Here is a 14262-nt window from a genome sequence, read left to right as displayed (position 1 = left end):
TGTCCAAATTTCAGTTCTTTCCATTGTTTGAACATTTGTGCAGAACACTTGCTTTGTACTAAAGCTCCTTATCTGCATGTAAAGCCGACCTTGTGTTATTGAGTAGGTCTATCTCTTTCAGATAGCCTGATGATTCACACAGGTTTGAGGACACTGGGGAGAGGAGTTGGTAGGGACTGTGGTGGTTTTTTGATGGTTACAGGAAACCAGACCATTTAAGGCTGACACCAGAGACCTGATAGGGACTATTAACTGTATTGAACATTTTTTTTCTTTTGCTTTTGATCTTATGTATAGTTAGGATGCAAGATTAGATTTATGGCAGCTTCAAGTTCTTTTAAATGATATTTTGCTTTTAGTAATACTGTTATAAAATAAAGTTGGTTTAGTCTCTGAAAAAAAAAAAAAAAGAATGAAATAAAAGAATGCTTACAAAATACACAGCAGTTTCTGGTACCTGGTAAGCATTCAACACATGGTAGTTAGCATTATGATTTAGGAGTCTAACATTTTATGACTCAAATCCACTGAAAATCAATGCATCTAATTCCTTACCAGAAAGTAAACCGAGAAGCAGCTAACCTCTGTTAGTTCAGGCTAATGGATAACAACCTGTTGAAGTTTATAGAAGCCTGTTTACTGAGAAGTTCGCTTTTTTTCTAAAATGATAACCAAGCAAGAAATAACAGAAGGCAATTACAGAAGGGCAGAGAAATGTCAAAGGGTCAATTACAGATCGTAAATCTATTTCTTTCCTTCATTATTTTAAATTCAGAATCTAATTTAGTCATATAAAACATTTCTTATAAAAGTATCAATTTGAGAAATTACATAAACATATGAGGCTGACACCCTAATATACAAACAACATACCAAACTGTCCTCTGCAAAGTCATTCCACTTGTGGCGTTTGATACTTTCTTCCTTAACAGCCTCTTTCAGTTTATCAAATATGTCATCATGCTCTTTTCCTTTTGGTTCTGTCATGAAGCGGGAAAATTCTTCTTGTAGTGTCTCCCAAGCAACCTAGAATTATTTAAAAGAAAAAAATTATACTACATACTTTTATTTAATTTATAACATGAAAAATACACACATGAACTTAAGTCAGATGTGATACGTCAGCTTATCAGAAAAGACATTATGAAACTGCATTAAGACAATCATCAACAAATATAAACTCTGGCCTAGACATCTACACTGGCAGCTGGTGGGATAGATTTGAATTCCTGGCATGTGTTGACAGACATACACAGGGCTTTAAGTTTTTAAAAATTAGTATCTAATATTTAAAAATCGAGAGTGAAAGATGAATAGTGAAAGAAAAGAGCAGTGTCAAAACAGCATTTTATATTTAGCCCTCTTCATTTCAAACATTATGAAATTATGGCATGAAGAAAGGTGCCTGTACAAAAATACATAGTGAAGTATTAAAATCAGTGTTTCCTGACCTTCACCAGATCCGCATCTTTTACCACACCCAGGTGTGAAGGGGCAGAGCTGGCAGGAGACAGAATCATTGCCATTTCTATGACCACTTCCACTGCTTGAACCGTAGGATATAAAAATATCCTATCATGAGGTAGGGCCCAGAAAAACGTCAGGGCTGGTAGTGAGGACAGCTAGTGAAGTGGTGGCACCAGCGCTAATTATCAGGGGTAAGTGGGCAGAGAAGTGGGCAGGGGTCAGCAGCACATAGCTGGGGCAGTATGACCACAAGTGTTCTTAGAAAGGGAGGCATAAGGAAACTGAGAAGAGCGGTGAAGAAGCTATATCTGGAACAGGATAGGAAAGGGGTGAAATACACCTGAATAATCAGAGACTGACATTTTGTTTCTAAGGTAGGTATGAAAAACAAAATTATTCTTAACACTGATTCTAATTTCATGAGCATCCTCAAACAGAAGTACCGGAGGCAGACTGTTAGCTGGAACAATCGTTCTTCAGAGTGATATGCATGGCTGATCACCTTGAATGGCGGTCATCATCATCGCCATCATAACAGCACTGGCATTTACTGAACAGTTACTATGGGCCAGGCATTGTCTAAGTATTTTGCATACATTAACTCATTTACTCCTGTAACAATCGGTGAGATAGGCAACATTATCAGCCCTATTTTTATAGATGAGGAATCAGAAACCTTAAGCTACTAGCCCAAGGATCACACAGCTAGTAAGTGGTAGAGTAACAGAAATGCAAATTTTTTAAGGTACTTTCTTATAATTTCTGGTCTAACCTTCTGGCAAGATCCAAACTAAAGAATTATTTAAGTATAATTGAGCCTTGCAGAAAATCAAGACATGAAATGTTTTATCCATTAAATATTTTCCTTATGGAATCTTTATCCATGAAAGAAGTTAAAAATGTTTCACATTTGAAATATTTGCAAATTTTGGCAGTTTTGTTAAATGCTATCTTTGGGGAGGAAAACAATAATACCCTCAGACCAACACCATACCAATTAGTAAAGATTTATAACAGCAGTAATTGGTAGCAGCATTAAGGTTAATCCCAACACAGATATGAGGAATAAAGAATGGAGTATAAAGACAAAAAGAAATATAGTGGCTGTGATGGGAATAAAATTTAAAATTCACAGCTCCTACTCCCTTCAGATAATGCTTCTTACCCATTTAATTAAATTATATCCTAACCTCTACTGCTTTATTAGGAAGCTGTTTATCAGTCCACTGTTTGAGCTTGATGTCCACTGTGGTATTAAAAGTCCCTGAATTCATGGTCTGTGCAGCTGGAAGATAGATGTTTTCAATCACATGAGTTGATACTCTTTCCCACAAAGACTGCTGAAGGATTTCCTCCCTGGAATTTAAAAAGAAAACATTTCAAGAACACCAAATTTAAGTATAATATTAAGTTATTAAAACAGCTTTATCGCAGTACAATTAACTTACAATAAATCGCACATGTTTAAAGTGTTGACATATGTACACACCTGTGCATAACAACAATCAAGATAATGAACTAGCTGAAACCGGTTTGGCTCGGTGGATGGAGCGTCGGCCTGCGGACTGGGGGGTCCTGGGTTCGATTCCGGTAAAGGGCATGTGCCTGGGTTGCGGGCACGTCCCCAGTGGGAGATGTGCGGGAGGCAGCTGATCGATGTTTCTCTCTCGTCGATGTTTCTAGCTCTCTGTCTCTCTCCCTTCCTCTCTGTGGAAAGTCAATGGAATATATTTAAAAAAAAAAAAAAAAAAGATAATGAACTAGCCATCATTCCCAAAAGTTGTCACCACTGGATCTGCTTTTTGTCACTACAGATTAGTTTATATTTCCCATAATTTTATATAAATGCATTCATACAGCATGTACTCTTATTTTTTGTCTTTTTCACTCAGCATAATTATTTTGAGATTTATCTATGGCATGTATAACAATACTTCACTCCTTTTTACTGATGAGTAATATTCCATCATATGAACCTGTTTACCCATTCACTTGCAGATGACCATTTGGGTTGTTTCCAGTTTTTGTCCATTACAAATAAAGCTGCGATGAACATTCCTGTACAAGTCTTTGCATGGACATACGCTTTTGTTCCTCTTGAGCAAATATTCTATAAGTGGAATGGTGATTCATATGGTAATTATATATTTAATTTTTTAAGATAATGCCAAACTGTTTTCCAAAATGGTCAGACCATTTTATGTTCCCATCAACAGAGTATGAGAACTCTAGATCCTCCATCTTGCCAACACTTGGTATGATTAGTTCTTTTAATGTCAGTCATTTTTAATAGATTTATAGTTTATCTCATTGTGATTTGAATTTGTATTTCCATAATGACTAATAATTCTAAGTATATTTTCATTGGCTTATTTGCCTAATATTAATACATACATTATGTACATTGACTGTGAACCAGAGTCTAAGTCTGAAAACTTGGTATAATTTTAACAATTTATCAGACCACAGGATGAAGCACAGAGATGTTATGGAATATTGCTAAGTAATATTGTTCCACATTTCATAATTAAAGAAACAATAGATATAAAGGATGTACAATCAAGTTGAAAATTCTGCCTTGAAAGATATTTTACATGAATACAGATCTCTAAATAAGAAAAAGAGAACTATTTCTTTCCTTTTTTTAATATTTTATTTTTATTTACTTATTTATTTTTTTATTTTAATTTAAATTCCTTACTGCTCTCCCCAGATGCTCCCACCCCCCAGCATATGCCCTCACCTCCCTAATGTCAACTATTTCTATCAAGAAAAAAACCCCTGAAATCTCAAGCAAATATTTATTTGATTTGTTCCAAACTAATTTCTACTACTACATACTGCTAAAATATGTAATATACAAAAATATTCTGCTTATCAAGTGGTCTGTCATAAAAGTAACCTCAACCTCTAGGATGCAGCCACAAAGCCGAGGGTAGTAAAAACAGATATCCCAGCTGTCTAAAAGCCAGGCTTAATTTTCTTGGATCAACACTCCCTCTTATCCGAGACTACTCATACTTAATATTTTGTGTAAAATTAAGTTTATTGAGCTTAGCTGGTGGTTTTCTCCTGTTAACTTTCAGGTAAAGAAAAGAATATGAGGCCTGGCTGGTATGGCTCTGTGGCTGAGCAACGACCTATGAACCAGGAGGTCATGGTTTGATTCCTGGTTAGGGCACATGCCTGGGTTGCAGGCTCAATCCCCAGTGGGGGATGTGCAAGTAGCAGCCAATCTATGATTCTCTCTGATCACTGATGTTTCTTTCCATCTCTCCTTCTCTGAAATCAATACAATTAAAAAAAAAAAAAGAATATGAGGAGAGGATACACCACTGTGGGCCAGAGGACAAAGTCAATTTAGTCATGCTGTCCATGACAAATAATGGGAGAATGCTAGAAGCAAGCTGAAGAAAAGAAGCTTGTGAGGAGAACCAAGATGGTGGCATAGGTAAACACCTGAACTTGCTGCCGCGTACAACCACATTAAAACTACAACTAAAAGACAAAACGAATATCATCCAGAACCACGCGAAGGCTGGCTGAATGGAAATTCTACAACTAGAAGGAAAGAGAAAAGTGCATTGAGTTCGGCAGGAGGTGGAAGTGTGGAGGTATGGAGGCGCACGTGAAAGGGGCTGGTTGCTGGGTATGCTGCTGTCTTTTTCAATCGGGAGGGAGATGCAAGCTCCTGACTGCTCTGAACTCCAGCTGCGGGCAAAAATTTGGGGACCCAGACTCATATGGAGAGAAACTGTGCTGTCTGGCATTGGGCTGGAACGTGAGGGTGGCTTCCTGGCAGAAGTGCTTACAGCGTTCATTGTTCCTGCAGGGGGCGGAGGGACACAGACCCCAGGACGTCCCTGAGGCAAAGCAGACTGGCAGCCATTGCGGTTTGCTCCACCCTGGTGATTCCCTGAGACCCCGCCCCACCCAATTTATAACCCCACCCAAGCTGTGCACAGAGGCTTTTGCATACTAATGGCCTGGCCTTTCTCTGCCTAAAAACCTGTCAAACTGTAGCTGGGTCAGAGAAACCCAGAGATTCCAAAAGAAGGCCCTCAGCTCCTCAGCAGCCTGCATTACTTCACAGCTACACCTCATCTGGGCACCTCCAAACCACAAACAAAGAAGAGGAATCTGCAGATCTCTCTGTAGCTTCTGCAGGGTGGCCTCAGGCAGTGGTTGACTTTGCACCTCCTTGGAGATCCAAGAGCCAGTCTACCCAGTGGTCAGAGGGAGACCATCCAGATTACAACTCTTCACATCCATAAGAGACACACTCAGGGGGCAGACTCAGTGAGCACCAAAGCCCCAATGAAGCAAGTCCCGCCCCATAAGGGTGTTTCCAACACAGAAGTTCTCCCACTGTAGACACAACTGGTCCTCACAGCCAATTGGCCTGGAGGTCAATTCCTCCCAGTGATACCAACAGTAATCAAGGCTTAACTATAACAAGACTGTGCACACAGCCCATCAAAGGGTGCACCAAGAGTGTCCACCTCAGGTAATTAGGGAGGCTGAACCACTGGGCCCTACAGGACACCTAGCACAGAAAGCCATTCTATCAACACAGGAAAGCAGCCAAAATGCAGTGACAAAGAAATAGGTCACAAATGACAGAAATGGAGGAAAGTAAACTACTGGATATAGAGTTCAAAACCACGGTTATAAGGTTACTCAAGAATCTTCTAGAAACCTCTGAGAAATATAGTGAGACCCTCAAGGATATGAAAAAGGACCAATTAGAAATGAAACATACACTGACTGAAATAAAGAATAATATACAGAGATCCAACAGCAGACTAGGGGATCCCAAGAATCAAGTCAAAGATTTGAAATACGAAGAAGCAAAAAACACCCAACCTGAAAAGCAAAAGGAAAAAAAAATACAAAAATATGAAGATAGCGCAAGGAGCCTCTGGGACAACTTCAAGCGTACCAACATCCCAATTATAGGGGTGCCAGAAGAAGAGAGAGAGCAAGATATTGAAAACCTATTTGAAGAAATAATGACAGAAAACTTCCCCTACCTGGTGAAAGAAATAGACTTACAAGTCCAGGAAGCGCAGAGAACCCCAAACAAAAGGAATCCAAAGAGGACCACACCAAGACACATCATAATTAAAATGCCAAGGGCAAAAGACAAAGAGAGATTAAAAGCAACAAGAGAAAAACAGTTAGTTACCTACAAGGGAGTACCTATATGACTGTCAGCTGATTTCTCAACAGAAACTAGGCTGGCCAGAAGGGAGTGGCAAGAAATATGCAAAGTGATGAATAGCAAGAACCTACAGCCAAGATTACTCTACCCAGCAAAGCTATCATTTAGAATTGAAGGTCAGATAAAGAACTTCACAGACAAGAAAAAGCTAAAGGAGTTCATCACCACCAAACCAGTATCATATGAAATACTGAAGGGTATTCTTTAAGAGAAGGAAGAAGAAAAAGGTAAAGATAAAAATTATGAACAACAAAGTAACAACAAATACATATTTATCAACAAGTGATTCTAAAAATCAAGTGAATAAAAAATCTGACAAACAGAATAAACTGGTGAATAGAATAGAACAGGGGCTTAGAAAGGGAGTGAACTGACAATTCTTGGGGGGAAAGGAGTGTGGGGGGTGCGGGAAGAGACTGGACAAAAATCATACACCTACGGACGAGGATAGTGGCGGGGTGGGGGGGTAAAGCCAGGGGAGGGTGGGAACCGGGTGGAGAGGAGCTATGGGGGGAAAAAGAAGAAAAAATGTAATAAACAAATGTAATAATCTGAACAATAAAGACATTAAAAAAAAAGAAAGAAAAGAAGCTTGTCAGGGCCTCCCTATTCACATGCCATTTTAAACACAAACTTAAGAAAATTTCTGAAAAAATAAACAAAAGATCATGACTGAGTTTCTGACTGCTAAAGCTTTCTGCTGCTCCTGCCTCAGAACAGACCTGGTCTGTTATTTCTTCCCAGCAATTTCTGGGTCAGGAATCTACATCCCAGACACCATTTCAAGGAGATTATAGCAAAAATTCAGACCACCAAATCCTCACAAGCATAATGCCACATTCTCAATGGAGCCTACTGCTTTCCAACCCACCCTGGGTAGCTATGTCACCTATCCAACCCAAGCCTCACTGGTTCTTCCCCCTCCCGCCTCCTCTTCCCCCACTGGCTCTTTTGTCACCAAGCTGCTGTCATCTGTCTAGACTCCCCTGCCCCCACCATTACAGTAATTTTTATTGTGATTTACTGTGATGCAAGACTCTGCTCCACAACACATAAATCATTTTACATTCTCACACTTTCCCTTTTCCTTGCATCTTCAAACCTCTCTTGACTCTTCCTATGGACAGTAATCATCCTCAAATTCTGCTGAGTGGAAGCTGCTCATTAATTAGTTGACTGTGCTTCAGAGTTAGGAAGCAGAAGCTATGTTTTCCTCCCCCCACCATTTCTCTTCTGGACCATTAGTTCCCAATTCTCATGTAAAAAAACACAGCCTCTTATACCATCCACTATGCTTACTTGTATCCCTACTCACATCGAACACTTTTCCCAGCATATGTTCCACGTGACTGCAGACTTCTTTATACTAAGTTTTGCCAACATACAGGATAAATCCCACAAATATACAAAATACAACTCAAATTACAGTCATATTTACTATCCTCTTTATCTCCAGGAACTTTCCCTACTCTCGATTTTAATAAATTTTTAAAATGGAAATTTTTTCTTTTAATGCAGAGGACTTATTCCATATACTAATTTCAACCAACACAGAAAAAGTAAACACCCATCCACAATTCCTCTTTCAGTAGACAACCACTATTTACAGCTTAAGTTGTCATTTTAAAAAGTTAATGCTTGTGTATATGTATATTTACAGAAGTAGATCATTACACATACTGCTTTATAAATACTTTTTTAAACTTAAAAGTACATCATACAGTTTTCCATGTCAACATCCTATATTTTTCAATGGCTCTACAGTAATCTATCTATGGATACATCAAATATTACATGATTCCAAATAGTGAACAAGTTTTTTTACACTTCAATTTTTTTACACTTATAAACAAAACCATGGTAAATATTCTTATGTGCTCATCTTTGTCAAATTTATCTTGATTCCATAGACTCCTAACAAAGTAATTACTGTATGTCGATGTACTCTCTGTTTAATTGCCTCTTCTCCATTACTTTTGCATCCAATCACTAAATCCTGTATATTCTATCTTCTAGGTAACCTATTAAATATCTCAGAATGTCTCCACTTCTCCACTTGCACAACCACCATTCAAACTCAATCCACTTTGATGTCTTGTCTAGATTACTACAACAACTGCCTCCTTGCCTACAATTTTCTCCACCTGTTTTCCACTTTCTCAACTACAAAGATATTTCTAAAATGCAAATCTGACCTAAACCTCCTCAATGGCCTTCACTGCTCATAGGATAAATTCCAGTCTTCTGAACTTGGCTTGTAAGGCCCAGAATAATCTATGTCTTGCTTATATTCATTGTTTTATCTCCCGCCTCCTTCCTCCTTCTATGCTAAAACTAGGGGTGACGGTCTTCAGCTACCTGCTTCACCTTTCTTGCTTTCACCTCCTGGTTCTGCAATATCACAAACTGCCTTTACCTATGACCTTTACATCTCAGATTATATCAGAAATCCTTTTTGATTCCTTAAATTTGAGTTAGAGGTCTCAACTGTGCATTCCCATTTTCCTTTCATTCTTCTAACTTCAACAAAATAAACTTAATATCCTTCAGCAAAAATTGTATCTATACCATGGTACCATTTCTTTTAAAAAGTGTGTTTCTATAAATCTAGCCAGCTATTCTTCCAAATGACATATGGAAAAAAATATCTATGATGATGGTCAGATCATGTTAATGATATACCAGTATCTCCAGCTTAATGTCAGTAATTGATTCTTGATGATCAGGTATATTGTGTGAAAATGTTGAGAGCCTATTTCTCACTATAATGTACCATATGTCAAGCCTAAACCCCCAATAACTTTCTTAAAATATAATTAAAGTATAGTAGAATGTCTATAACTGAATAACAAACAATTATTTTAGGACATGAAATGCTTATAACACTGCTTCCAGAGCACATATATAGATCAAACAGTCCTATGACCTTAACAATTATAAGGATCTTAAGCACACATTCTAAAATATCACATAAAGCATTATGCAGTAAAAAGAAACTACCTAAGACATCAATATGTCACAAATATAAAATGTTTGGGGTACAGCTCTAGCTGGTTTGGCTTAGTGGATAGAACATCAGCCTGTGGACTGAAGGGTCCAAGGTTCAATTCTAGTCAAGGGCACATGCCCAAGTTGCGGGCTTGATCCCCAGTAGGAGGCGTGCAAGAAGCAGCCGATCAATCAATGAATCTTTCTCATCATTGATGTTTCTCTCTCTCTCTCCCTCTCCCTTCCTCTCTGAAATCAATGAAATATATTTTTAAAAAATGTTTGGGGTACATTGCAGGTGAATTCAATGTGGTATGAACAGTTAAAATTAGGACCTGCTATTTTGATCTATATTTGTGTTAAGCTATAATGCCTAAAAAAAAAAAAATGATGAAAATATACAAAATCATCTGCTCCAGCAGCACAGAGTAAATGTCTAGCAGCGAACTGTCCCAGCTCTCTCCCCCTTGCCTTCTCTGTCCCTGCACAATTCTCCTCAGCCACTTGTGTGCTAAATAAATGAGATTTACCATTAAGGCTCGTTTTCTTGCTGGTAACTTTGATTACAGACTTGCTCTGCTCAAACAAAACCAACCATGCCATTTGATGATGCCCTGAACTTACAGAAACATCAAATTTTTCTGCCATAAATGGCATTATTAGTTATTACAGTTTACAAATCATCTTTTATGTTCATTATCCTCATACAACCTAGTATGAGTAGTATTATATTCATTCCCTGTGTACATACACACATGCATGCACATATAGCTATCCCTTGTAAATTAAAAAATGAATTGGCTTACATAAAGCCATAGAACTGGCTTAAAATACAAAGAATAACAAAGATAAGTTGTGTTGTATATAATTAATAAGTATAGACCAAAACCCTTTTTTTTGTTTTTGTTTTTAATAGGGGAGATTAAAAACAGGTAAACTTTGACGGCTTAAAGAGAGAAAAGTGTTCACTACTGAAGAAGAAAGGTCACTAGGATGGGGAAACTAGTAATACTGAATTCAAACTCAAGCATTGGACACTACTATGTAGGGTCAATTTTGATAATTTTAAACTGAGCAAACAGGAGAGGTACAGAAACTATTTATAATGCATGGCAGTAAGAATAGTTCTGCTCCAAGAGTGATAAATTCTTTAAGATACCACAGATTTCATTAGATAAGATATGCACCAGGAATTTGATAATTAACAGATGATTGCAAAAAATCTAAGGGCTATTTAGACATAGCTTACTTGAGGTATATAGAACCCACTTTGGTTACAGTGCCCACTCCAACAAATTTAAGAGCACCCAAATTTACAAAAAGCGTAAGTTGAAGGTGATAGCTTGCCTTGAAACACTTGCATGAGTATTTTTCAAAAGGATGTATTTACTTGCTATTTAAGAAAAATTTCAAATAGGATTCAATTTGAATAGTGATTTGTACAAAACATACTAAAGGTAAAAAAAGGCCCAAAGCAATCAGATTTTCAAAGAATATAGAGCTGCCTAAAGAACTGCAAGACAGCCAGGTCATTAGAGTTCTCAAATAAAGGGCAGAGTGGAAGAGGGTGAAAAGGCAGCTGGGGCCAGGTCATGCAGGCCTCTGAGGGCCACTTAGGGAACTTTGGATGTGTGCTATGAAGCCATTACAGGTTTTGAGATGGGAGTGAGATAACTTTTTAAATCAGGTGTGGGGAACCTTTTTTCTGCCAAGGACCATTTGGATATATATAACATAATTTGCAGACCATATAAAAATTATCAACTTAAAAATTAGCCTGCTTTATTTGGTGAAACATTTAATTAACTCACCCCTAATGCATTGGCAGGGCCAATCCACATGATTTCATGGGCGTTAAATGGCCCACAGCCCGGACATCCTACCTCCCCACCCCGTTTTAAATTAATCATTCTAGCAATTACAACCCGCCCCCATCCTTCCAAAAAAGAGTAAAAAGCAAGATACTTAATAAATACACAATTATTCTACTTAAATAGGTAGATTAGAACATTTATGTTTATGTATGTAGATACATTTATGTTTCTGCCTATATTTTGAGGATTGAGTCACAGCTACAATAAATCACAGCTTTACCAATCTAAATTTTAGTATTTAATTATAATTCATAGAGTAGAGTTTTTGAAGAAAGGTCAAATACTCACCAATGTTTTGGCGTAACCTGACTCAGACTGATAACTTCATCGAGGATTTCATTTTTAGCCTTTTCAAATAGTTCATTCTAGGCAATATAGATACAAGAAATAAGATTTTCATAAGAGAGTCCATTTGCCCTGTCATGATTTTCAGAAATAACTAAAAAGAAGGCCTCTGACAGGCTAGTAGGATGAGCTCAGGTTTGAAGCATGCATGACCAGCAAATAACACTCTTCTCTTCTAATAGCTTTTGTAGAAATGGCAATATCCAGACAAGGACAAATAAACTGACACAAATGTCTACCTTACTCACTTAATTCTGAATGCAGTTTTTTACATAACATTTGTTCAGATAAATTTTTCACATACCAAATGTTATATGAAAGTAGTAATACATATTAACTTAGTGTATTAGTAAACTGATGCTATTTTACAACCAATGGTATTTTTAAAATCAAGGAAAACTAGTATTTAAATCCCATCAAATTAGAGTATATTCTTCAACAGTAAATGCTGAAAAGGTAAAAAAGTTGGTGTATAAGTTTACGTTACATAAATACAACTAATTCTATAATGCCTTTAAAAAATTCTTCATCTCAGAAAATACTTTTAAATACTTGTTTTGAGATCCCATGACCCTAGTTATGTTTTAAAAATAATTTAAATTATTGTAGAAAAATAACTGTTCCTGGGAATGCATTCTTGCAGCTTTAAATTAGTAATCATGGTAAAAACCAGAACAATGTAGCTTACCAAATTTCGCTCATTAACATACATTTTGTTAGAGTGCAATATTAGATTACATGAGCGATTTTCAACCTTTTTCATCTGATGGCACACGTAAACTAATCACTAAAATTCTGTGCACACCAAAAAATATATTGTAGTTTTTGCTGATTTGACAAAAAAAAAAATAGTTGTGATTTTAACTCATTCACATCAGACAGCTATTGTGTTGACTGTTATTTTTCATTTGACAATCTAAGGGAAAAGAGGTCAGTGCCCCTGACTAAATAGCCAGGTGCTGCATGTTTTAAAATACCTTGCAGCACACTGTTTGAAAATCGCTGGATTAGATATATGCAAAATACATGAGGTGCACAAACATTACCCGGTCAAGCTCCCGCAGGCGAGGATAGTTATTCTTCCACTCAGTTTCAAGGTTGAAACGTGTTGCTGAGGAAGGACAGGTGTTCAAGTTAGAGGACTTTCTTTCTTTCCACAGGCAGTGGCTAAAGGCTACCATGCATATCTTCTTCATTAACTGAATTTAAGTGTGCACCTATGCCTCCTGAGTACTCTGGGCTCTCAACATTTCTGAATCTCATATTGCAAGTTTTTCAAACTAATCTCCTTGCCTCTAGTTTCTACATCCAGCCCACAAAAGAGTTTAGTACAGTGGTTAAGAGCATGGACTCTGCATTTATACCGAGATTCAAATGCTGTGTCTACTGCTGTATGACGCTGGTTGTATTACTTAGGCAAAGTACTCTGTCCTCAGTTTTCTCTTCTGTAAAATGGGACTAATACTAATACTTATAAGGTTGCTTGGGAACTAAATGGAATAAACAGGTAGGATTGCCAAATGAAAAAAAGGAAGAAATGTGTACTATCACCAAATGAAACTATGGATGCAAAGCCATGGAGCAGGAAAAGTATGGAATTCATGAACTAGCCGAGGCGCAGAATGCTCTGATTCCTAACACATTTCCTCTCCCCTCAACCCCCAAAGGGGGACTCTGACTTCACTGCAGTTTACTAAGCTCTTTCTCCCAAATACTACTGAACACCTTCTAATCTGCTGAAGCTCGCAATGTGCTCCCAGCAATGTTTCCTCTGAGAGGAAACACCCCGTTCTTGTAATACTGCATTTTCCACATACTATCTAAGAGTAAATGAACTGAAAAGCAACTGTTAAAGGGAGTAAAGAACCTCATGGATGCCTGAGATTGCCAGCTAATACAATGTCTAAATGTGCTGCCTTATTTCAAAAACCCAACTTACCTTTAAAACTATCAGCCTGTTGTTCAACTGACTCTCGTACCATTTTCCAGAAGCAGTCCGATACAGCAAGGCTTAAATTCCTTGTAGTCACCTGGTGTGCCTTTAGCATGCTGGCCCTATTAAAAGTAACAAGAGTTAAAGTATACTAAAATAACAAAAGGACAATACCATCACTAAGTTTGAGAATGTGCTTGTTATGATAACCTAATGAGAACAGCCCACGTATACATTTTTATAGCAACACTGTCCAATAACATTTTCTGTGATGAAGAAACTATTCTATATCTAAATTAACCAATATGGTAGTTACTACTAGCCTCATGGGGTTATTGAGTCCTTGAAATATGTGGCTAGTGTGATTAAGAAATGAAGTTTTAATTTTATTTGATGTTAACTACTTTAAATTTAAATAACCCCACAAAGCT

At 37.4% G+C, this 14262-nt stretch overlaps 1 protein-coding gene across 2 annotated transcripts in view; it reads right to left on the bottom strand.

Moving 5' to 3' along the window:
• OPA1 (OPA1 mitochondrial dynamin like GTPase) overlaps nt 1-14262 on the bottom strand; it is a 91814-nt gene that overhangs the window by 34175 nt on the left and 43377 nt on the right. For both annotated transcript variants that reach the window (XM_081087875.1, XM_081087876.1), the window contains 5 exons: nt 13838-13953; nt 12945-13009; nt 11842-11918; nt 2658-2823; nt 874-1026 (listed from right to left, as the gene is read on the bottom strand). In XM_081087875.1, coding sequence (XP_080944001.1) covers nt 874-1026; nt 2658-2823; nt 11842-11918; nt 12945-13009; nt 13838-13953 — 577 coding nt within the window. The remainder of the gene's footprint in view (nt 1-873; nt 1027-2657; nt 2824-11841; nt 11919-12944; nt 13010-13837; nt 13954-14262) is intronic.

This window comes from Myotis nattereri (genome assembly GCF_964212035.1).
Source record: "Myotis nattereri genome assembly, chromosome: 3".
Taxonomy (NCBI): Eukaryota; Metazoa; Chordata; class Mammalia; order Chiroptera; family Vespertilionidae; genus Myotis; species Myotis nattereri.
This window is presented reverse-complemented; position numbering and strand designations above follow the sequence as displayed.